General features: G+C 43.8%; 4 protein-coding genes across 7 annotated transcripts; 1 reads left to right on the top strand and 3 right to left on the bottom strand.

Annotated features, from left to right (window-relative positions):
- mrpl12 (mitochondrial ribosomal protein L12) lies at positions 1 to 4,363 on the bottom strand. 2 transcript variants are annotated; one of them, XM_061700502.1, is made up of 5 exons: positions 4,130 to 4,363; positions 3,001 to 3,202; positions 2,838 to 2,912; positions 1,698 to 1,832; positions 1 to 651 (listed from the first exon to the last, which is right to left on the bottom strand). In XM_061700502.1, exons 1-5 carry the CDS (start codon positions 4,333 to 4,335, stop codon positions 535 to 537), a joined length of 735 nt encoding a protein of 244 aa, XP_061556486.1. In that variant the 5' UTR covers positions 4,336 to 4,363; the 3' UTR covers positions 1 to 534. The 2 variants fall into 2 exon arrangements, with proteins under 2 accessions (XP_061556486.1, XP_061556485.1); XM_061700501.1 differs by lacking the exon at positions 1 to 651 and having other exon boundaries at positions 826 to 1,832.
- A 2,083-nt stretch (positions 4,364 to 6,446) lies between these two features.
- On the top strand, positions 6,447 to 9,633 carry zgc:103625 (methyltransferase-like 26 B). The gene is given in 6 exon segments (XM_061700890.1): positions 6,447 to 6,734; positions 6,736 to 6,803; positions 6,972 to 7,134; positions 7,282 to 7,341; positions 7,420 to 7,487; positions 8,738 to 9,633. Coding segments are annotated over 6 exon segments (603 nt in total). The 5' UTR covers positions 6,447 to 6,602; the 3' UTR covers positions 8,850 to 9,633.
- On the bottom strand, positions 9,043 to 19,108 carry hgs (hepatocyte growth factor-regulated tyrosine kinase substrate). 3 transcript variants are annotated; one of them, XM_061700887.1, is made up of 20 exons: positions 18,920 to 19,108; positions 17,257 to 17,341; positions 17,110 to 17,185; positions 16,861 to 16,953; positions 16,301 to 16,424; positions 16,053 to 16,105; positions 15,405 to 15,473; positions 15,165 to 15,289; positions 13,834 to 13,951; positions 13,620 to 13,718; positions 13,435 to 13,530; positions 13,314 to 13,352; positions 13,029 to 13,193; positions 12,683 to 12,896; positions 12,441 to 12,613; positions 11,687 to 11,827; positions 11,255 to 11,438; positions 11,048 to 11,184; positions 10,777 to 10,959; positions 9,043 to 10,009 (listed from the first exon to the last, which is right to left on the bottom strand). In XM_061700887.1, exons 1-20 carry the CDS (start codon positions 18,954 to 18,956, stop codon positions 9,893 to 9,895), a joined length of 2,328 nt encoding a protein of 775 aa, XP_061556871.1. In that variant the 5' UTR covers positions 18,957 to 19,108; the 3' UTR covers positions 9,043 to 9,892. The 3 variants fall into 3 exon arrangements, with proteins under 3 accessions (XP_061556871.1, XP_061556872.1, XP_061556873.1); XM_061700888.1 differs by having other exon boundaries at positions 12,683 to 12,893; XM_061700889.1 differs by having other exon boundaries at positions 16,301 to 16,418.
- A 1,351-nt stretch (positions 19,109 to 20,459) lies between these two features.
- Positions 20,460 to 21,355, bottom strand: cldnk (claudin k). The gene has a single exon (XM_061699839.1). The coding sequence runs from the start codon at positions 21,348 to 21,350 to the stop codon at positions 20,703 to 20,705; it is 648 nt and encodes a 215-aa protein (XP_061555823.1). The 5' UTR covers positions 21,351 to 21,355; the 3' UTR covers positions 20,460 to 20,702.
- Positions 21,356 to 22,295: the final 940 nt, after the last annotated feature.

Here is a 22,295-nt window from a genome sequence, read left to right as displayed (position 1 = left end):
ATAACAAAATATTTTATGGATTAACTTGTCAGTTACAAACAATATTTCAGTACTTCTTTTGTAGAAAATGTTTTCGGGGTCCCAAAAATTTGAACGCGTTTCCTCTGAGATGTTGCGCACGACTGTGAACTGCAACCTTCACAACAAACGAACAGTTAGCGCACTCTTGAATGTTGTGGTTTGATTTCGCCGCACGGGTGTACCTAATGGTGTGGCCAGTGGCTGTGCATTTCCTCACCAAAGCACAATGAGTTTATATTTCATCTTTTAATGACAACAATTCCTTCAGCGACGACAACTCAACCGTGCCCTCGGCCGACCAGAGGCGCTTTTCTTCCCGTGTACGCGGCACGCCAGCGGGCGCAGTCGGGCGCTTCTTTGTAAAAAGTTCAGTCTGACTTGTTCCGCCCCGACGCTGACGAGAGACTAAAGACGAGGGAAGGTCGTTTTCATTCTTCGTGCCTCCTTTGTCGCGTACAAAAATTCTAATGGACGAAGTGCATGGGGGGGAGGGGAAGGGAAGGGGGTCCGGGTCTACTCCAGGACCACGGTGCCGCCTGCCGCCTCCAGAGCCGCTTTCAGTTTCGCCGCCTCGTCTTTGGAAACGTTGGCGCGGATCTCCTGAGGAAGGGACTCCACCAGCTTCTTGGCCTGCATTCGACGGGAGAAAAAAAAAAAAAAAAAAAAACACAGCACGAAGAGTGACGCGAATTTCAATCTGCAACCTGGAAAGTCAAACAGAATTCGTTCCGGGACGGAAACATTTTTTACGGATTTGGAAACTATTTTCCACCCCCCAAAGGAAATAATGGAATGGAATCTGCGTCAGGGTCAAACTGCGGCCTTCATAAGACACAAAAAAGATGGCCTTTATTTCACTTCATTTTGAATTCTCATAACAAGCAAAAATAAGGTCAACGGCGTTAAAGCATAAAAACAGTAAAGCGCTCTTTTGGACTGCCAGACAAGTAGAGCTAAATTGACAACTAGTGTGAGAATCGATTGTTTGCAGACTAACTCAAAATGTACGAACGAATAAATGTTCTCCCATTTCTCTTGTCCTCCATGAAAGCAGACTAATGAGTTTTGTGTTGAATCAAAATAAGACATTTGCAAACATCTGCTTTTACTTTGGAAAACAACGACCGATATGTTTGCCAATTTTCTGACTTTACGAATCAAACCAGGAACTGAATCATAACCAATTTATGTTTGTGCAATTTCCGCACCGTCAATTTGAAATTGTTGTTTTTTTTTATTTAAGGATAGAAATTAAAAAAGTTCTGTATCCGACTCACTAGTTTAAAAGATAACAGATTAACTGATTTTTAAATAATTGTTAGTTGCAGCACTACATACAAGCCCTAACAACCCTATAACCCTAACACTCATAAGTGGCATCCTATCATGTGGGAATGTTCTTAGCTGTCATACAAGTGTACAATAAGATGTGTTAGTTTAAAAACAATAACAACAATGCAGGTGTAAAAATAAGTTAACCACACTTTGAAAATGTATTTCTAATAAAAAAGGCAGAAGAAAAGGTGCACACATTCATCCTCTGATGCTCACCGAAATGAATATTTTCTAAAATTCTGCTGGAATCGAGAATTGTTGGCGCTTGTTGTCCTGTGGAGTTTGCGGTGCACACGTGCAAGCAGCGCAGCAGGTTGGCACTCTGAGAGTTTGGGACCTACCTGCACCAGGTTCAAGCCTTGGATGCAGTTCTTCACCTCCTTGATCAGTTTCACCTTCTCGGCCGCGTTGACGTCCGTCAGCTTGACGGTGAAGTGAGTCTTCTCTTTCTTCACCGGCGCCTCCTCTTCCGCGGCCTAAATGACATTTTTTTTGTTTTTGTTGTTGTTGTTACTCAACTACAGATGCCGCGGGAATTTAGTTGCAGGCATTTTAAGAGGAAGCGAAGTCAAAGTGGCGTTCAAAACAAAATAAGAGAGAAACGAGACAGATTGTAATCGCAAAACGTATATTTAATATTCTAAGCCACTGTAGTACTACTGTACGTATGGTTTGAACATTAAAACTGCGCTTAAATACATCAAATAAAATGTAAAACAACTGTTCTTAAACCAATATTCACTTTAAATGTATTGCTCATAAAATTAGGAAATGGTATCGTGCCGTTACTGGCCTTTTTTCAAGGAATCGGGTACTCGCGAAGGCTGCCGATACCAGCCACCGATACTTATGGCAAAAAAAAAAATAATAATAATAAATCTGACATGGAGTGAGTACTCCTCGCCAGTAGTTGGCGCTACACCTCAGCAGCTCGACATGGGTGAATCATCATGTCAGAAAGAAAAAACTTTTTGTCTACAATTATTATTATTGTGTTAATTACAATTTTATGTAGAAAAAGTACTAGTGCTATCTGTACTCAATATCAGTGAGTACTCAAGAGTGAATACTTGTACTGGTCTGAAAAAGTGAGAAACGTCCCGACATAACAGTACAACAATTTGTACCAGAATAAACGATAGATGAAATGCAAATGTGTTGTACTTCAACGTGAAATAAAACTGAACTGTACTTTGTCGAAGGATCTTAAATGCACTGCACTTGTAAATTGTCTTCAATTCTGAACTATTTTTCATCTACCTTCATTTTTTTATACCAGTTTTCATTGACTCTAATACAGCATGTCTGTATGAAATGTCGTGAAACGTCTTGTACTTTGTGTTCTTTCACGTACCACTCGAGAAATTCCGCATTGTGTCCGGCACTTTTTTTTTGCTTTATCAGCAAGACCGTTTGTTTAGGTGCTGCTGTTTGGGTCATCAACAGAGTTGAACCGGGCTCGGGTGCGAACCGTATGTTACCTGAGGTCCGGGAGCAGCTGATGCCGCCATCGTCCCCATCGGCATCGTTCCCGCATCCTTGATGTTCAACGTTTTCTGTCACCAGTGGAGCATTGCAAAAAAACATTAAAAGGAGGTATGATCGGTTGTTTGGATAGGTAGGTAGTTAAGGTCAAAGGGTTACCTTAAGGAGCTCGTTGAGGTCCGACACTTCTAACAAGGTGAGGCTGGCTATGTCGCTGACGAGCTGCTGGATTTTGGGCGAGTACCGTTTGGGGGCGCCGTCCAGCGGCGGCACGACGAGGGCGTCCGAGCGCACGGCGGCGCTCGTCCGGAGGAGTCGAAGCGCGCGCCGCGCCGCCGTCTGCTGCTGCTCGAGCTGTTGCCTGGGGAGAACGCCACATGGTTGAAATACTTCGGTGGACCGCCACCTGCCCGCATTCATTGTTTAAAGCGCAAGTGTACCGCAAACTATGATCCCAAAACACTTTCGTATCATTTCAAACTAATCTTACAACATTACACTTACAAATAAATGACCTCACCTGTCGCCATTCATTCAACTGAATTATATATATATATATATTTTGTATTAAACTAAACAAACTAAACAAGCCCAGGTTTTCACACCAAGAAAAAAATCTGAGTAAATTGAGACGAGATCATCATTATTTCAGTACATACTTTTTTTTGTGTGTTTAAATATGTGCCCAAATTGTGATATGTTGCCCACCACGTAGAACCCCCTTTTATTTTTATTTTTTTAATCCACCTGAAAATCTAAAAGTACTGATGGTCACTATTCAACAACCGAAAAGTAACAGCTATTCTGTCCTTAATGAACAATAAATGTGTCGTTTCACCATTTTGTGTCAGGACGTTAGCATCCCCATTAAGCAGACGCGTGACCTTGACTGTCAACAGCAGAAAGAGTTTAAACAAGGGGGGTGAAAATAACACCAAATATGTGCAAAATGTAGTACTACGTGGAAAAATAAGGGCACAAAACTACACACGGCAAAGGTTGAAGAATTAAAACGCATATTGGAACAACAACTCAACCATGCTAACAAGAGCTAACATTCATTGTTGCTCAATAGCTAATGTAATTCTTGTTGACTAAAATGGGAAGTCAGAGGAGTAACGTTTGATTTTACTGTCAACTACACGCCGAGGCTGCACCGTCAGCGGCCGACCTGCTGGGTGCCCTTGACCAGCCGGTATCCGGTAGCCGGTGGTCGGAAGCCGCGCGCCTCCCGCCCCGGGACGCCGTTCGGTAAAGCGGCTAGCAGCGATGCAAAGTGCAAACGTACCGCTGGAGGCTCGCCGCGGCCCGCAGCGCCGTTCGGAGGCAGCGTCTGGCGCAGAGCATGCTGAGCGGTGCTCCGGGGTCCTCGAGTCCCGCTGTTGCCCTTCGATAGGCGGCCTCGTTGCTGGTAATCGAGTCGCTGTTTTCTACAAGCGGCTGAGCCTCAAAAGCACATGGCGCCCTCCTCAATGAGGCTGACCTACCCGTCATGCATTGCGAACAACTACGGGTGACCGCTTGGACCAAGTGGACTGTTTTGTTGTATCGTTTTTTTTTTTTTGTTGCTTTATTTGTTACTCGGGTAAGATTGTTGACGATAAAAGTTTCATTTTTAAAATGAATTGAAACGAAATTCGGATATTGCCCTCAAGTGGTTAATCAAGTTACCTCAATAATAGAAGGCAGTTTGTTTATTTGAATGGAGTTTCATCCAATCAATGCAGTATTTTTTGTTAGGGGGGGGTGCCACAGGGATCAATCTTGGACCCTTTATTATTTTGAAATACCAGCCTCATCGCTGTTAGTGATGGATTTTTTAATCTCTATATAGAATGTGTAAACAGTGATTTATCAGATGTCTTCAATTGTCTTTAGATTACTAAGATAACTGTCAATGTAAAAAATACATATATGATACTTTGTGGTAAAAATATATCACACTTAAAGAAGAAGCCAAAATATTAACCATATCACACACTACATTTTTTGGGTCTTGTTTTGCATGAAAGTCTAAATTATGCAAGTTATTTTTAACTGCTACAAAGTATTTTATATCAAGACACAATTAAAAGTGAAACATGCAAAATGTAGAAAGAAATATTTTTTTTAACACGATGACATGGGCAAAAGTGTACGTCATCCGTAGTTGGTGCCTACAAAATCAGCAGCTATCTGACCGTGGAGACGTCCGACTGGAACGCGGACGCCTCTTACACGTGTAAAGTGTCTTTGGGCTCCAAGTCTGCTGAAAAGACCATCAACAAGTCCAAGTGTGCCACTTTGATGGGCAGCATTGAGGTTGTGTGCCCAACTGGCCACAGCAAGCGTGTCTTTGCCTGCTTCGAGTCACTCTTGACTCTTTCGTTCTGCTTTGAACGTTTGCAATAAAAAAAAATGGCAGCAACATTTTCTGGAATGATCATTCACATTCAAGTGCTGATTCATTTTTACCTCACGGTGCGACGTGTTCTCGCGAGAATTCAGAAATAGCACCATATTTTGAAGCTGCCAAAGCTAACCAATCAAAATACTTCGTTACAAAAATGTTTTATCAAATATGTCATCTTTTTAATAATGATGCAAATGTTGAAATTTTTGTAATCATTCACGAACGATACAATTATTTTATTCACGAATGATTTGTGTTCGCAACATTTATTAATTTCACAAAGCCTTACGATGGTAAACCCTCCAAAAATATTTGATTGAAAAACTATTCTGAAATAGGACTTTTTAGTGATGTGAAAGAATGTCTAAAATATTTGTAATTATTAAATAATTTTTAAATTATCGCGTGGTTTTTATACATGAAGGTTTCTGTTTATAGATTAATGAAAAAAAAGCCTCGAAAGATAAATCCTCGAAATGTTTTCTGTAATTAAATAAGACCAATCTTTACATTGTTTTATGGATGCTAAAAGTTATATTTATAATTAAAATATTTAGGATTGAACAAATTGTTTTATTCATAAAACAAAGCCTCCAAAGCTAATGCCTCAAAAATACTTAATTTGAAAAAAAAAGCTTAATTATTACTTTGTTTTATTAGTCCATGTATTTTTTCATATTTTTCAAATTTATAAATAAAAGATTTCATTCACGGAAGGCATTCAAATAAATGCTTTTAATAGAAACCCCTTTAAAAGAATTCATTGTTGTATTAATGTGTTTCTATGAAATCCTTTCATTTCAATGATGTCAACTCGCGGATGCAGCACTTCACACACTACGCTGTGTGTATGTGGCACATGGAGACACACAAATACCCCCCACCGCTGCCTCCACGACAATATGAGCAATCAGATATGCGCCGCTGATCCGAAGCTAGCGGTATTCAGGGCAACCCAAGAAAAGTCAGTGCAGCTTTGCCTACCTTTTGGCTTTTCGATGATAGCTCGGGGGCGATGGCGGCGCCTCTGCCCGATAGTGTTTCAGTGTCGTTCGACGGCCGTCGCTTGAGAGTGTCTCTGGATCTTCACCCGGCCTAGCTGATGATGTCACGGGCATAGAAACCTGTTGTGGGGTGGTTATTATGCAAATTAGCAGCAGTGACACATCGGCTTTCTCCCAGACAACAGACCTCCCGTGCTCGTGTAAGGGAATCCTCTTAAGCGGGCAATCTGGGTCCCATCTGTCGCCGCTCACGTCTGACCTGGGTCAACGTGCCGCTTCCGCCGTTATTATCGGACATCTGAAGAGGCTCGAAGCCAGCAGAAGACACCCCAGGGCTCCCGCTGCTGCTGCTGCTGCCGCGGGCCATGCTGCTGTCTCCTCAGGCGGAGAGGAACTGGGAGCAAGTGTGCTCGGTGCCGCAAGAAGCGCTGGAGGAGCAGTCCCACCGGCAGCTCTTCGCCCTGGAGCTGGGCTCAGGAACCGGGCAGCACGTCATTCCGCTTCGCCCAGAAGATGCCCTTCGTCACCTGGCAGCCGTCGGACATCCAGGAGGAGGCCCGGCAGAGGTAGGAAAAAGATGCGTATGTGTACACTGTTTCCACAAAATGAGGGAAATTGGGCTTTGGGGAGACATTTCCGCATGATCCAAAAATGCTCAGCAACCTTTCTAGTTGAACTTAATTTGACGTGTAAGTTTGGCGGTTTCTGGCACTGGACCGATACCTCCAATGCAGCATCAGGGCGTACATCGCCGCCACCAACCTGACGACGGTTCTGCCGCCTGTGCGCCTGGATGCCAGCGAACCTTGGGAGAAGTGGGCGGGGGTCCCTCGTGGCTCCTGTGACGTCATTGTTGCCATTAACCTACTGCAGTACAGCACCTTCAAGACAGCACAGGTAGGCCCTAATGACGCATCGCATCTGATTTTCGCTCGTGCTTAGCACTTCTGCCTCACAGTTCTGGCTTCGAAATTCGCCGTTGACTTTCCTCCGTGGATTTTGCATGCTCATGCTGTCTTTTTTGTTCTTTTTTGACTTTTCAAGGGTGTTTTCAACGGGGCAGGTCAGGTCATCGAAGAAAATGGTCTCTTGGTGACATACGGGGTACGCATCTCACCGCACAATTTCCCAAGCGGGCTTTAAAGCTAAATTCACTTTTGTGGTCGCTGGTTCATTTTCCAGGCGTACGCCATTAACGGCACCATTACGCCACCATGCAACCAACTCCTTGATGACGAGCTTCGCAAAGTGTAAGTTTAGCAGTCAGTTATTCCAGGTTATTTGCATCTTGTTTGTGTGCATTTTAACCAGGTGACAGATTTGAGTTGGTGTGTATTGTAATATTTTAAGATAATATACTGGCTGTTTTTAGGGCAAAATGAAATATAAAACATTTCAAAAGTAAAAAAAAAATACATAAAAACCTACTTAATGTATTGAAATGCGAACTAATTTAAATGGGAAATAAGCTCCAAATGTAACTGGTTTCAAATGGGCATCAATTTAAATCTTAATATTCTGAATTCATATTCATTTCCTGTCTCATTCCAAATGTGCATTCATTTAAATATAAAATCTTTTCTGAATCCTATTTCCTGTCCCATTTTAAATGTGCATTCATTTATTTAAGTATACTCAATGTTTTTTTGTCATTATATTGACTAAATTACTAGTTTTCAAATATTTTATTCATTTGTTGGTTATGTAACTCATTGCACTAAAAGGCACAATTTTTCAATGACTCATCAAGGCAATGTACTTTTTAATGGATTTAATTAAACGTGATGAAATAAAAGAGGTTTTGACATGCATTATAAAATTTTAGCGATAATGAATAGAATCCGTAAAGGCCAAGTGGGAGTGAAAATGGATGCATTGTTAGCCTTGCAAGTGTCATTATGTGCAATTCAGCATGTGCTAATGTGCCTTTCAGCTCTTCCAACATAAATCGAATTAACATCTTACAAAGAGCATTAAACAGCTGCAGCTCATTCAGAATGCTGCGGCTCGGGTTCTGACCAGAACAAAGAGATCAGAGCATTTTACTCCAATTCTAAAGTCTTTACAGTGGCTCCCAGTCACCTTTAGAATTGAGTTCAGGTCAAATAGTGGAGCACAGAGTCCAAAGCCAACAAGCTGAAGCAGCATTTAGCCATTATGCTGCACACAAATGGAATAAGTTGCCAATAGAAGTGACGTCAGCCCCAAGTGTGCATGTTTTTAAGTCCAAGTGAAAATGCTTTTTAGAGCATTTCCACTTTTAAATGATATTTATTGCACTGTATGCCATTTTAATTGTATTTGTTTCTCTGTTTTTAAATGCTTTTAATCATGTAAAGCACATTGAGTTACTTTGTGTATGAAATGCGCTATATAAATAAATTTGTTTTGCTCGTAACACTATGACATGGGCAGAAGTGTACGTCATCCGTAGTTGGTGTGGGCTGTTAGTCCCAGGAGGTCCAATATCATAAAACCAGTACCGCCACCTGTCATTCAGGAATCCCGAGTGGGGACTTCCGGACGTGGACGTGCTCCGACAGCTGGCCTACGGAAACGGGATGCGCATGGAGAGGATGGTTAGACACGTATACGCACACGACGCTGCTTAAGAAGTAGTGACAAAACTATTGTCTTTTTGTCATACAGGCAGAGATGGAAGAATGTTACAAATGTCTCATCTTCAGAAAAATATAGACATACGCATCACTGTACTCTTTATTGACAAGAAATAAAAGTGCAACGATCCAAATGTTTTGTTTTTAAGCCCTATGACAGGGGGAAAAAAAAAATAAATGGACCAAGTGGACAATAAGAACCAGTTATTTATTAAATATAAATTTAAAATGACTTGCAAGCCAGACAGATGGCTATGATAGAGTAAAGAAGGACCACAAAGTTACAGAGAGCGCCGATTGGTGATCGGCGATGGACTACATGCGGCGTTTCCACTCGCCCTCGTGCACGTCGAGCGCACTCGCACATAGAAAGGAGGCAGATGAGCTGATGCATACAACACGAGAGGTGTCACCATGTGGATAAAATGAATGATCGGATTATATTAGGGAATGGCTTCAGTGGCACAAAAGTGAATCTTCTCCCAGCTAATTGTAAATAATCGCAAACAATTCACGATGAGGAAAGGCCAAACCAAAAGATACAATGTTAGTTGGTGTGGATGAAGAAGAGGATGGAACCAGCAATGGGAATGTTAAGCTGTGAAACTGATGACGTGTTAGTGCTGTTCATTCCAAGCCTCTCACTGTGCTTCCTCTCCTTTAACACACACACAAAATTCTATTAACACCTCTCAGTCAAAAAAGAAAGTGTTCAGACAGACTCCACTCTGGAATACAATTTTTAAAAAATCAATGCGTTTTTTTTTTTTTTTTTTGTCTTTTTACCCCCCCCATTGTAATTAGTATTTTCTTATTTCATTGATAAGAGACTATTTGTGAAGGAGGAAATACAAGGAACCGGTAACGAGATGTGGGATAGCTCACCCCTTTGCAGTGTCACCCACTCCCACACTAACGTAAAGATCATCACATTAGTTCACATTGCCACGACATGACAGTGAGGTGGAGGTGTGTGCGCGTGAGTGTAAGAGAGTAGTAGTGTTTGAGGCCTGATCACAAGCAAGTAGCAGCAGCTTTCAGTCGAAAGAGATGAGCTGCGCCTCCGCACTGCCGGGGACCACCTGGGCAGGGGGCTGCGGCGGCTGCTGCTGCTGCTGCTGAGCCGGTTGCTGCGGGCCACCAGGGGGAGCCACCTAGCGGAGGGATATATAGAAGAAAAAACTATTTCTAACAATTCCCCAATATCTTCCTAAAAAGGTCTGACATTCTTCAAAATACACAAAGGATAAAGAATTACGGCACATTTAGTGTCTGATAAACTAATATTCCAAACAGAAGGCGCTAAATTTCATGCTTGCTCAGTGACAGGTTGTCGATTAACAGCTGTCGGCAACAACTATAAATGTAGTGGAGACCGTCAAATTTTAAAGAAGGGTTTGGTGCTTCAGGCCCATCGCAAACCAAGCAACTGAGCCCCGCAACAGAAATGCTCCAAGTACAGTTTAAAACTAAAAAGTTATTGATTTGTGGGAAAAATAGGAAATTGAGCAAATTTGGACATTGGAGGTTTTGGCCAACGCCAGCAATATATTGTAACAGGTGAAATTATACTTTTATTATTGACACTAATCAGACTGTAGGAGCCTGATGAGGAATAAACATTTTTGATTGGATTTTGCTTTGTGTTCACGTATATGTTTATGGTGTTGATTGTTTTTATGTTTTTATTTTGAATACATTGTTCTGTTGTTTTCACAGTGTGTATCTGTGATTTCTTTTTGGCGCTAGCAAGATAATCTCTAATCATAACGATTTTGGTCACGATAATTGCAAATGTTCACATGGTTGCATCTCTGGCATGTGCCGGTTATCAGAAGCTAACACCGTTTTACTGTCGAAGCATTACAAGGCGTTGCACCTGCAAACAAAAGAGGTAAAAGAGTCTTAAGAAGCAAGTGACCTGTTGGTACATGGGCTGCTGGCCGGACATGTACGGCTGTTGGACGGCCAAGTTGGGGTCCTGCCCCGGAAGTGCCGAAATCATGTTCTGCATGCTGTAGGGCGGGTAGCCCATGTAGCCCATGCCGTTGGTGTGGCCGGCTTGGGGCATGGGGGGTAAGCTCTGGGCCTGCGACGCCACATTCTGCGCAGGAGAGAGAGAGCACAAAAAAAGCACATCTTTTAGTTTGATTTGAATCAAACAGCCTTGATTTGAACTAGGGCAAGCAGACCTGGTAGCCTTGCGTGGGTGTGGGCTGGTAGTTGGAGTAGGGCGTACTGGTGGTTGGCGGGGCCTGACCTGGAGGCGGAGCGGGGTGTCCATCGCTGGCAGCAGGTTGATACATGTATGCGTTCACCATATTGGGATCTGTACAAGCAGAAGACAAAATCCATAAGAAACCAATCAAGTCGACTTGAAAAGTGACGCCTCGCGCTACCTGCGGCACCAGTGGGCATGGCCTGGTACTGCGGCGGCGCGCCCTGGCCCGGCTGGCTCATGTAGATGTTGTGCATAGGGGAACCCTCCACCGAGTTGGCTGGACTGAAGGTGCCCGGGTAGCTGGGCGGAGCGCCAGGCTGATACACCACCCCGCCGGATACGTTTGGGGGCAAAGACTGCATCTGTAAAAGACCACGGAAACCTTTAGACTCTCTTTAGACAAAAGCATATGCTTTGGTTGAACATTTTGCTGTTTAAATAGATGTTAAATCCGCTTTTGTTTTGTGGGTCAGTTTTACAGGAAACTTCAACAGGCAGGGAGTGAGTCTCCCATTCATTTCCTCAAAGGGATATGATCGTCTTACATTTCTTTGACAGCAAGAGACTGAGAACAGGCACTTAGGACTGTGAATTCGGTGTGCGTGTTGACCTGTGCGTAGGGCAGAGAGAAAGCGGGCATCTGAGCTCTCATCTGGATGGTGTGCTTCTGCTGCTCCAGACGCAGCTGGCGCTCCTTCTCCTGCTCCTGCAGGCGCTGGATGGCCAGCTGCCGTTGCATTTCCAAGTACTCCTACAGCCACAAAAATACGAGCTTTGCTTTTTAGGAATGACAGCATTTCCCTCCCATTTCCAGGGTGTCAAAAGTGTTTTGGACAATTGAGGTAATTGTCAGTAATACCGTCATTCTAAATAACTGGATGAAAATCCAAAGTGCAGTGCACCAAATTTCAACTTTCCTCCCTCTGGAAAGGCTTTGCATTTGTTACATTTGCTACAGTATCAACCCCATGCTAAATGACATTTATTTGCAAAATATAGCCAAGTTCAACTGTACTGTAATAATGACGACCATTATCAAAAAAGAAGTGTGTAATGAAAGTACTACCAGTTTCACTTTTTTTTTAATTGAACTACTGAATAAATTCCATTTCCAGAATATTCTAATTTATCTCGAAGCACCTGTTTTTTCCCCTCATTCACTATGTAGGTTGAATAATTATGAATGAGACTGTATATTTACAATCTTAATTGCCCAAATACTTTTGAGCCCCTAACACTGGAGGCAACGCTGTATAAGATATGAAGTCTTTAATTCCCAAATGTCATATTTTCTGCACTTTACTCACATGCTGATTGCTTTATTTCAAATCCCGTGTGGCCTATCCAATAACTGTATCCAGTACCTGCTTCTTCTGCCGCATGATCTCCAGTTTTTGCGCCAGCTGGATCTGCCTTTGCCTCTCCGCCTCCTCGGCGGCGCGGCGCAGTTTCTCCCTGTGCTCGTCACGAAGTGCGTTGAGCGCCGCACGAGCGTCGCGCACTTGCGCCAGCTTGTCCTGCAGCCCCTCGTAGTACACTGCAGGTACCGCAGATTATTTATCATTGGACATGCCCCCCTAAAAAAACTAATTCCAACATCACTCACGCCGCTTCTCGTCGAGCTGGTTGAGGATGTCCAGCAGCTGCGGGTGCATGTTGTTGATGGACTGGAAGAGGGACAGGACGGCGCTGTCGTTGGTGATGCTGCGCCCGCGCATGTGGTTGCTCTTCATGCGGTTCAGGAAAGTGGTCACGGCGTTCTGCAGGGCCTTCAGAAACTGCTCGTGGTTCTCCTCCGACTCGCCGTTCTGGTACTGCTGCTGGAGCCGGCCATATTGGGCAGGTTAAGAGTCACGTCACGTCACGTCGATCAATAAGATACAGCGCAGCCGGAGAGTATTGGCAAAAAAACGCTCGGGACCCCTGCTGTACGACATCCCCCGTGCGCATACCTCCACTATGCTGACGGGCTGCGTGGGCACGTGCGCTTCGACAGGCTGACTGCTCGGCGGCAGCGGCTCGGCCAATGGCACGGGGGCCGGCGCCGAGGGTGTGGGGCTCTTGCGGGCCTCCTCCTGCTTCTTCTCCCAGTACGTTCTGTTGAGGTAACGGGCCAGCTGCAACCATGTCACTATAGTAAGCCGCGTTCAATAAACGGCGAAAAGTGTTGAAAGTTGGGGCACTCGTAAGCCAAGGTACCACTGTATTAAGAAACCAAGTAACAAACATGAATTTACCTCAGGGTCGACTTCTTCAGCTGACGGAGCAGAGGAATTCTAGAGTGTAGCGTTCATATTAATTCAGTTAACAAAAGTACCACAGCGGATTATCAAGATATGGGTGTGAAGCACATCTTACCACAGGGGACGTGTAGAGGGTGCTGACTGGGGGTGCTGAGGAGGTGACCGGGGTGGGGTCCGCCTTGGGATACACGGTGTACGAGTTCTTCTGCCTCTGCGAGTGCACACTCGGCTTTGTTACACACTGTTGTCCATCATCAGGCTGTAGAAACTTAAAGTGCGTGCGCGGCGACGCGCACCTACCTTTCTCTCTTTCTCCTCGGCCTCGCTTTGGGAGAGTGCGATGGCCAGCTGCAGCTCTTCCTCCTCCTGCAGCGCTGTTTCATCTCTTTTTGGAGGCATCTGGACACCAAAAGGAAACACTTGAAATTGTACACACTTAGCAGTACAAGTCACTTGTGCCACGCAGTTCCCGTTGACCAATTAGCCCATGTGCCAGTCAACTACGAGCCTTTACCTGTGACTGCTGGGACAGCGGGCTGGTGAGGTATTCCGGCGGCAGCTCGGCACCGCCGGTACCGGTGGACGCCGGCTTGCTCTCGGCTTTCCTGAGCGGAGGAGAGAGGGAAGGGTGGCTGGTGAGGGGAGGGGAGGGGAGGGGTCGGGGGGAGGACAGACAACCTCGTGAATCAGCACACTGGAAACATCTGAAGTTGCGCAACGTCCGCTGACATGACGCAGACCAGCACCATGTAATAAAATCCTGTAAAACGAGCCACTGAAAATCTACCTTTAGTGTGTGTTTCCAGTACAGCGGTGCCTTGACATATAACTCCAATTATCTTTCACATTGAAATGAATGGAAATGCTAATAATCGGTTCCAGTCCCCCCGAAAAATGCTTGTAATGTGTTTTGTTTTTTTTTTATAAAAAAGATAGCTCTACATTATTGGACTTATTGGAAAACATACAGTGATAACATTTCTAAATAAAATGTAAAGAAGGCCATCACATGCATTATCATTTGATGCTTGATTACATTAACTTGGTGTTGCTCTTTCTGCTGTGCGCACCTAGGCCACCAGGGTGTAGTATAAAGTATAATACCGACATACTTAATACACAGACTAGCACAACGAAGTTCAGCAGTAAAAAAAACTAAAAAATAAGAGTCAGTTTTGGTTGTCTGTCTACATGTTTTGCTGCAACGTTTGTGTTCAAATCTAAGTTGCTTATAGGGTGATGACTTCTACGACATTGATGCGAATTTCATCACCGTGGCGTTTGTCATTCTGTGAAAAGCGTTAAGCCTGCGCACTTTTTGTACAGCAGAATTATGTGGTTTGGTTAATTACACACTGTGGAATTCTCTTTTGTTTTCCAGTAGAGCGTTGCAATAAACAGCTTGACGTAAACACTTGACCTCCTTTTTGAAGAAGTGTTCACAATCTGCCAAACTGCTAACAACATTTTGGATGTCTTCATTAGCTACTTGGAAAGGTCAAAATATTGGGGGGGGTACTCAGCTCAGTATGATGGACTGCTAACTAGAATCCTTGCTAATGGGGACCACAATGCAGCCCCACTGGACATCATAATATTTATCCTCATGCATACAATCTAATGCTGGGGTCCTCGGTTTACTAATTACTTTTTGAGGTGAAGAACGGCGCACAATGGACTCGTTTACGCAGTGGTGTAAGAATACGTGGTCACCCAGCGCAAGAACGCTTACCTACCGCCATAAGAACAGAACTCCATCGTAAACCGAGGACCACCTGTACTCCTAGCTAGTAGTACAAGAATGTGGACGTGCTTTTATTGTATTCACATATTCAGGGGACTCACTTGTTCAGCAGCTCAAAGCAGGGCTCGCACACGCGGACCTCCTTCTCGATTCCAAACTTGGGAATGGTGGAGTACTTCGAGGAACACTTGCCGCAGAAGATCTGCCCGCAGGCTCGACAGTGGTGCTTTGAAAAGGAAGAGAGATCGCAATCCAGGTCGGGCTCAGCACGTGGGCCATAAAAATATTGCAGGCGCTGGCGACTGAATGAACTGTCCCATTTCCAGGCAGGCCCCGCCTACCTTTCTTGTCATCACCCCAAACTGGACTCTGCACCGGTGGCAATCCTCAGCGTCAACCCAGTCTGGGGCCTGGATGGACAAAAGCACACACGCGGCTTGTTATGTCGGCTATGCAGTACAAAACAACATGGAGCTTTGTCGCTTCTTTATGAGTACCAAGACAATAAATACAACGCTACCTCGACTTTCTAGTTTAGTCAACTAAACTTTCTAGTTTAGTCAATGTACTCATGTGAATGAATTGAAATGCCTTTAATCCATTCCAGCCCCCCCCCCCCACAAAAACAAAAAAAACATTGTTACATTTTAAACAAGGAACAACAACTGTATAAAATATAACTGGCTGTACCAAGTGTATTTACAGTACAGACTAGAATGTGTGTTAAATGTGTGCCTTTAAGGGGCGTGGCTGAGTGAGTGACATCAGGAGCTGGAGCCCCTGTGAGTGTTTATTCCATTCCCACCCTCCATTTCATTCAAGCAGCGACGTATCCAATTTTGGCAAAAACAACAAGTATTGAAATGTCAAAATTAATGCGGTGAAAAGTGTTCTTCATTATTAAAAAACAAACCTAGTGCTGGCCTAAGACTTTTGCAGACTACTGTCTATATGACAAATAAATGACCCAAGATTTATAAAAATCTTACTCGTTCTGCTGCAAACATCGCATCGCTCTCCTTAAACTCGGGGAACACGTGACCTGCAGATGAAGAATGTTTGTCACGCGCTGCACATTCATCAAAAGCGAACATTCCACAGTGATCGTGACATCATCTGCTTGCTAGAATTCTGAGAGAGGCCTCACAGGATCAATGGATGTTCTTTTTAACTCAACTTATTACATCCTAGCCTTATATGGTGCGGCTATTAGAGAGACACGAACACGGCCACTGACCTTCCACTTTCATGATCTGATAGGTGTCTTGCACCACTTTGTACTTGGGCTCGTTGCGGAAGGCGTGGGCCCAGGCTTGGATTAAGTAAAGGATTTTGCTGCGGACATTTGGTTCCGTCTGTTTCTGGCGCGAGGAAAATTACATAAAAAAAAAAAACAACACACATTTTTAAGCACAGCGAAACAGCACGAAGGAGGTCTGTCTGCTCAGTACAATAATGACAAATACAATCTATTCACAAATCAGGTTTTCACTTAATTTTAGTTGTATGTAGTGCTTTTATAGTGGACTCTTTATACTTACATGATAGTTTAAAATGTTATGTTACTTAGAACTGTTCCACTGTCACATAATAGTGGCACACTAAACAGTTGAGACACACACAAACGAAAAAAAAAGGGGAAAAAATGCGGATGGTCACGTGACACCATTATGAGAACATCCGATATTTGCCAGTTTACGCCTTAATGTTTGCAGGCTAGGAGGAGTTTTGAGCTAAGCTAAGATCACATGCATTTGATGGTGAATGTATACAGTATATTCCGGAATTACACGTCACCTTGATCAGATCCTTCAGCTCTTCCATAGTTTGTTTACTTGCCACCTCATCGTGAACCGTCTGCCCGCAGTTCTTTACCACAGACTCAAGGACCTGAAGAGGAAGGAACTGTTGTTTACTTTTGTTTTTTCTTCTTCTCTTAACTCACGACCGGTTGCACCATTGCCAGTAACAGAATGTGATGTGTTCAAATATAGCAACGCTGTAATCATTTCACAGTTAATTTGAACTAAAGCGGAAACATTTTACCTCAAGTGCGTAGAGGGCCACATGTGGATTTTTGTCATTCAGTTTCTTCTTGATAGCGCCAATTGCATATTTAGCCCTTTTGGGAAACAAACAAATCAGTGAATTGATCAAATAAAAGATGAAGACAATAAATTTGCAGTGACATACTGGGTGTCTCCTTGTCGAATGAGATCGCAGATTTGCAGGATGGATTCCCAGTCGGTTTCCAGCAGCAGCTGACTGGTGGCCTTGTCTGCAAAAAATATCACAGAGATGAAACGTTTTACCAAAAAATTGTGATTATCGCTGATACCGTATTTATCGTCACTGGGAGTGAACGGCTCTGTCGCCGGCTCTTTATATTTTAAGACGCAGCAGTGTTATTAGCGATAGCATTGGGAGCTCACAGGATGAAGAAGGTGGGTGTTAATGATATTTGATATGATTCCACCTTGCTTGAAAATCATTACAGTCGCGTAACTACTCGGGCTGCCCCGAGCCACTAAAATAACTGGAAATCAGGACCGATAATAAGTAAAATCTCCAATACGCATTTGACCAAGGGGGTGTAGACATTTTATATATCCACTTTAGATATGTAATTAATTGGCTTTATGGAAAACTACTGACATTATTGTATTTGCGGCTGGAGATGATTCCACACGGACGCGTCCACAACTGCATTGTTTTTAATGACTTTTTATTTAAGCAAAATGGTTTTTATAATCCCTGCTGATTTTATCTAGCGTGTTAAACATGAGGTGCTCTATACAGAACGAACGATGTTTATGATCCTGGTGAAACCCTTTTGTTTTAACAAACAAAATGACAATAATGATTCATTTTACCTTATTTTTCTACAAATACTTAAGTGAAGGAAGCAGTTGTTTGACTTTAGAAAGCGATGTATTCATTGATTAATTAAAGTTAAAGTACTGCAAAATAACTGCAGAAACTAAACAGACCAGTGATTTGTAAAGTGTGGTACACAGCATCCCTCTACTGGTATGTGAAAGAAACACTGCTTCAGGACATTTTCAGTTATATTTAACTTTTAACTTCAGTACATTTGCATTTAATCTTTATGAAGTTACTTTTTAAACACTTTTTATATGCAATACAATTGATTTGAATCATTATTTAGGTGGTTTGTCCCCTGTATATAAGCGCAGGCACTAATATACGAAGTGCATTTTGCAGTAGCTCCAAAAATATCAAACATACTTTGTGGAGACCTCCCGTTTTTGATTAGCACTTAGGTCTACTATACTACTGTATTTTGTTAGTCATTATGGCGTTACTAACCGTGAACTATCCAGACAATCGGATCTAGGACCAGTAGAATAGCTTTTATAAATATCATCACCTTATCGGCACTGCTAAAGAGGTATTGAGTTAACCGTATTTAAATGATTATAGTGACTAGTCCTGTAAAAACAAGGCAAATGTGACATCATTGCGTTTCGCAGCTTTTGGTGGTCACGTTGACGTTTGTTTATTATCAATATGAGAGGAATGGTGTGTATGCGCTTAGTTCAGATAACAAGCCGTTAAGATTGTCGCAAGTGGAACTCACTTGAAAAATGATGGTATCATTCTTGCGCAACGGCCATTTAAACAAACAATGTGCGATTGTACCGCCGGTTATGAATCTGCGCGAGCTCATTTCTGCCTTCGTCATCATGGGCCAATTGTGTTAGCGGCGGGCTAAAATTAGCTTTGGCCTCAGCGCCAGAGCGCCAGCTCGTAACAATACACGGTTAACAAAAACACCGCACTTTTTGCTAACACCGTCAACAACTAACATGACCACTTCGTCTTCGTAACTTACCCAGAAGCCTTTCGAATGTACCTCCGCCTTTCCCCATGGTTGACCGAGAGTCGGAAAGTCGCTGTCGAGGTGTGCGTTTCTCCCCCGAACTCACCGTCCGCTGTTATTTTCACCGTTTTAGCTGAGTGGCTAACGGCTAGCGTCAAGTAGCCACGGAACAGAACACACAGCTGTGCGCTGTTTCCCACTTCACACTTCCGGTAGAGAGACGTCACCGCACCAAAGGGGATAGCGCCCTCTAGCGTAAATCGATAGCACTAATCTTTCCCTTGTCGATAAATACTACATCAAAAAATAAACAAACACCTTATTTTAGACCTAATAACTTCTGTTTTATGTCTATATTTTAAAAAGACTTGTAAATGTAAGTGATATGTCTATTTTTTTTCTATTTTCCACACCAAGTACCACCTAAGTAAATACTCTCCAAGTGCCAATGTAATGACCAACGTTAAAAATGCAGTAAAAGGCCCAGGTGTTCATAAAAATAATAATAATAACTAAAAACGTGAAAGGTTTTATTTCTAAATATTATATTACTGTAAGCCTCTGTGACATTACGCAGTTGGAAGATTAACACTTATTCTGTGTTGGTCTACTGTGCTCTCTGCCCTTACCGTCTATTCATCAGCAAACCCTTCATGCCCATTGTCACTTTAAATATGACTCAATTGTACAGTGGCTGCCTTGCTGTACTCGACAGTGAGCCTCAATCAGCTTTGTTCCAGGCTGACGTAGGTCATGCATGAGTCACTACCTGGCACCCGGATCACTGGGCACTCATTGTTTTTCAGGCGCATCATCAAGTTCTATTGTGTTATTCCAGCTGCTGTTGTAGAGATGTAAAACAAGCATTTTGATTTTTAAATAGGAATATGTTATGTAAATTAGAGGGTATATTTTTCATCTTTCTGTACTGGGAGGAGGATGGCAGAGACAACACTACAAGCATTCGCTCATTGTTCTATTGTTCTGATAGCCAGTGAAAAGCCAGTGTGCTGTTTACTTGAAATGAGCAAAACAAATGTTCAAAAGTTTGAGGTCACTCAGACTGTTAAAACACACCATTGAACCATTCAAAGGTTTGGGAGCCACTTAACCGCCCTGTTGTTGTTTTCTTACCACATGAACAATGTATACTCTAGACTGTATTTCTGATTAATTGTTAAAAAATGTTTTGATATTTGCTGGTTTGTTGGTTGCTCGACAGTTGTCATGCAGCACTTTCTCCAGTTTGAGTTCTGATTCTGTTTTTATTTGTTGCTGTTTGTTCCTGCGGGTACTCAGACGTCTTCCCACATTCCAAAAACATGCAAGTTAGGTTGAATGAAAATTCCCAATTGTCCGTAGGTGTGATTGTGAGTGTGCATGCTTGTCTATATGTGCCCCGCAATTGGCTATTGACTAGTCCAGGGTGTAGCCCACCTCTCGCCCAAAGTCAGCTAAGCTCCAGCTTACGCATAACGAGGAAAAGCAGCAGGGAAGGATGAATAAATCTTCATTGAAAAAACAACAACTTTTTATTCAAATATCAGGACATTTCTAAGGGAACCCAAAACGTTGAACGGTAGTGTAAATGCTATGCAAAAGCGGGAAAAGAAACGTTTTACATGAGTAAAGGCCAAATGTTTTATTGTATTTTACAATGACAAACATAGAAGAAAGGGTTATCTAATCATGCGTGGAGTTCCATTTCTCTAAGCCTGCTGAACAACATTAAATATCAAGAGGAGGGTGAAACAGGCTTGTCATCATTTGGTGGGGGGGCTTGTAGTCGGGCATGTTAGACGTAGCCTTTAACCTGAGAGGCGGGTGCCCGGCGAGGGCTGCTTTCTCCACTACTGAAGGTGGGCGAGCCAGGCATGCCGGGCGGACTGGAGCCGGCATACAGCAAAGACCCGCCGACCAGGAGCAAGGCCGCCGCCCCCCAGCCGATGTAGAGGCCCGGGCCCAGTTCGCGCTTGTGCGGGGCGGCCACGTGCGGGTCGTAGAAATCCCTGATGATGGAGTGGGCGGTCCAGCAGACGGGCACCAGGAAGAGGAAGCCGGCGACGGCGAAGAGCACCCCCGAGATACGGGCGATGCGCGCCTTGAGGCTGTTGACGCCCACGCACTTGGTGCACTTTGCCCCGAGCACCCCGAGAGCCAGAGCCACGCCGCACAGCATGACCGAGAGCACCGTGAGGCCCCGGGCAGCCTGCATGTCGCTGGGCAGCGCCAGCATGCTGTCGTAGACCTTACACTGGATCTGACCCGTGCTCTGCACGATGCAGTTCATCCACAGGCCTTCCCAGATGATCTGAGCGGTCACCAAGTTGTTGCCGATGAAGGCGGTGACTCGCCACAGAGGGACCAGGATCACGACCGCCCCGGCCACCCAGCCCAGGATGGACATGATGAGGCCTACCAGCTGCATGCCTGTGGTCGCCATGTCGTTGGAATGCGGAAGTTTTCAAATAAGTCTCTGCTTGTTGAGTGTAGCCCTTTAAGTCGCGTTGCACTGCGGACTCCTTGGTCTCTAGGTGATGATGTTCCTCAGCTTAAACCAGGACGGGTGATCTACAGACCAGAAAATGACCAAAAACAAATGTTTTGATGACATTCTACTTCTCAGCAAGGTGCAGAGAGGGCTTAGGTTTGAATTTCGGACCTTAACACATTTCCCCACGTGCTTGAGAGATTTTGTTATGGTGCGATGAAGCCAAGGTGTAACCTTTGGACCATAATTCCAAAAGATATGTTTGGCGCAAACACAGCACTGGTCATCGCTAAAAGAACACGATTGCCACTCAATGATGCCGTGGTGGCGGCATCATTGAGGGTATTACATGGAAATAGAAAATAGTTGTTTATTTCAATTTGGTTTTAGGTCACATTAATGGTGGAAAAAAACCCTGAAATGATTTCTCTTGGTCTTCTTTTTTGTTGTATCAGAAAAACCTGGCATTTGAGCAGGGTGTGTAGACTTTTGACATCCACTGTTGGCTCCAGTTCACCCATGGATGGACATTGTAGTTGTTTCTAACCACATTCAAAGACTAATCAAGCATATGGTTACCATAACTATTTAGACCGGGGCCTGTGTTTCGTGGATTCCAAGGAGTAGCACAGAGAAAGGCCTTCTTTGACAGGCGGCGGCTGTGGGTGTCGAGCTAAGCGGCTAATCTCGGAAAAAGCACCGAGCCACTCTGGGAGGGAACACAAGCGAGCTTTCATGGAGCTGTTTTGGAGTGGGCCACAACAAGAACCACGTCAGTCACTAGCCACATTTGACCATTGCTGGGAATCAAACTTTTCAATAATATTAACAGTCTTTGGATATCGATTAAGAAGTTGCTGACTTTAGCGAAAGCGACTTCTCTGAAACGTTGCGGAA

Source organism: Phycodurus eques, chromosome 16, assembly GCF_024500275.1.
Source record: "Phycodurus eques isolate BA_2022a chromosome 16, UOR_Pequ_1.1, whole genome shotgun sequence".
NCBI lineage: Eukaryota > Metazoa > Chordata > Actinopteri > Syngnathiformes > Syngnathidae > Phycodurus > Phycodurus eques.
This window is presented reverse-complemented; position numbering and strand designations above follow the sequence as displayed.

Bases quoted from the DNA above. Each gene is read 5' to 3' on its own strand.
- mrpl12 (XM_061700501.1), bottom strand. From the start codon at position 4,335: ATGACGGGTAGGTCAGCCTCATTGAGGAGGGCGCCATGTGCTTTTGAG. The intron at 3,203-4,129 runs GTACGTTTGCAC...CGTTCTCCCCAG, and splicing joins GCCGCGGCGAGCCTCCAGCG to GCAACAGCTCGAGCAGCAGC. The intron at 1,833-2,837 runs GTAACATACGGT...AATGTCATTTAG, and splicing joins CAGCTGCTCCCGGACCTCAG to GCCGCGGAAGAGGAGGCGCC.
- hgs (XM_061700887.1), bottom strand. From the start codon at position 18,956: ATGGGGAAAGGCGGAGGTACATTCGAAAGGCTTCTGG. The intron at 13,952-15,164 runs GTGAGTCCCCTG...TCCCCTCACCAG, and splicing joins TGCTTTGAGCTGCTGAACAA to CCACCCTTCCCTCTCTCCTC. The intron at 13,194-13,313 runs GTAAATTCATGT...ACATGGTTGCAG, and splicing joins CTGAAGAAGTCGACCCTGAG to CTGGCCCGTTACCTCAACAG.
- cldnk (XM_061699839.1), bottom strand. From the start codon at position 21,350: ATGGCGACCACAGGCATGCAGCTGGTAGGCCTCATCATGTCCATCCTG.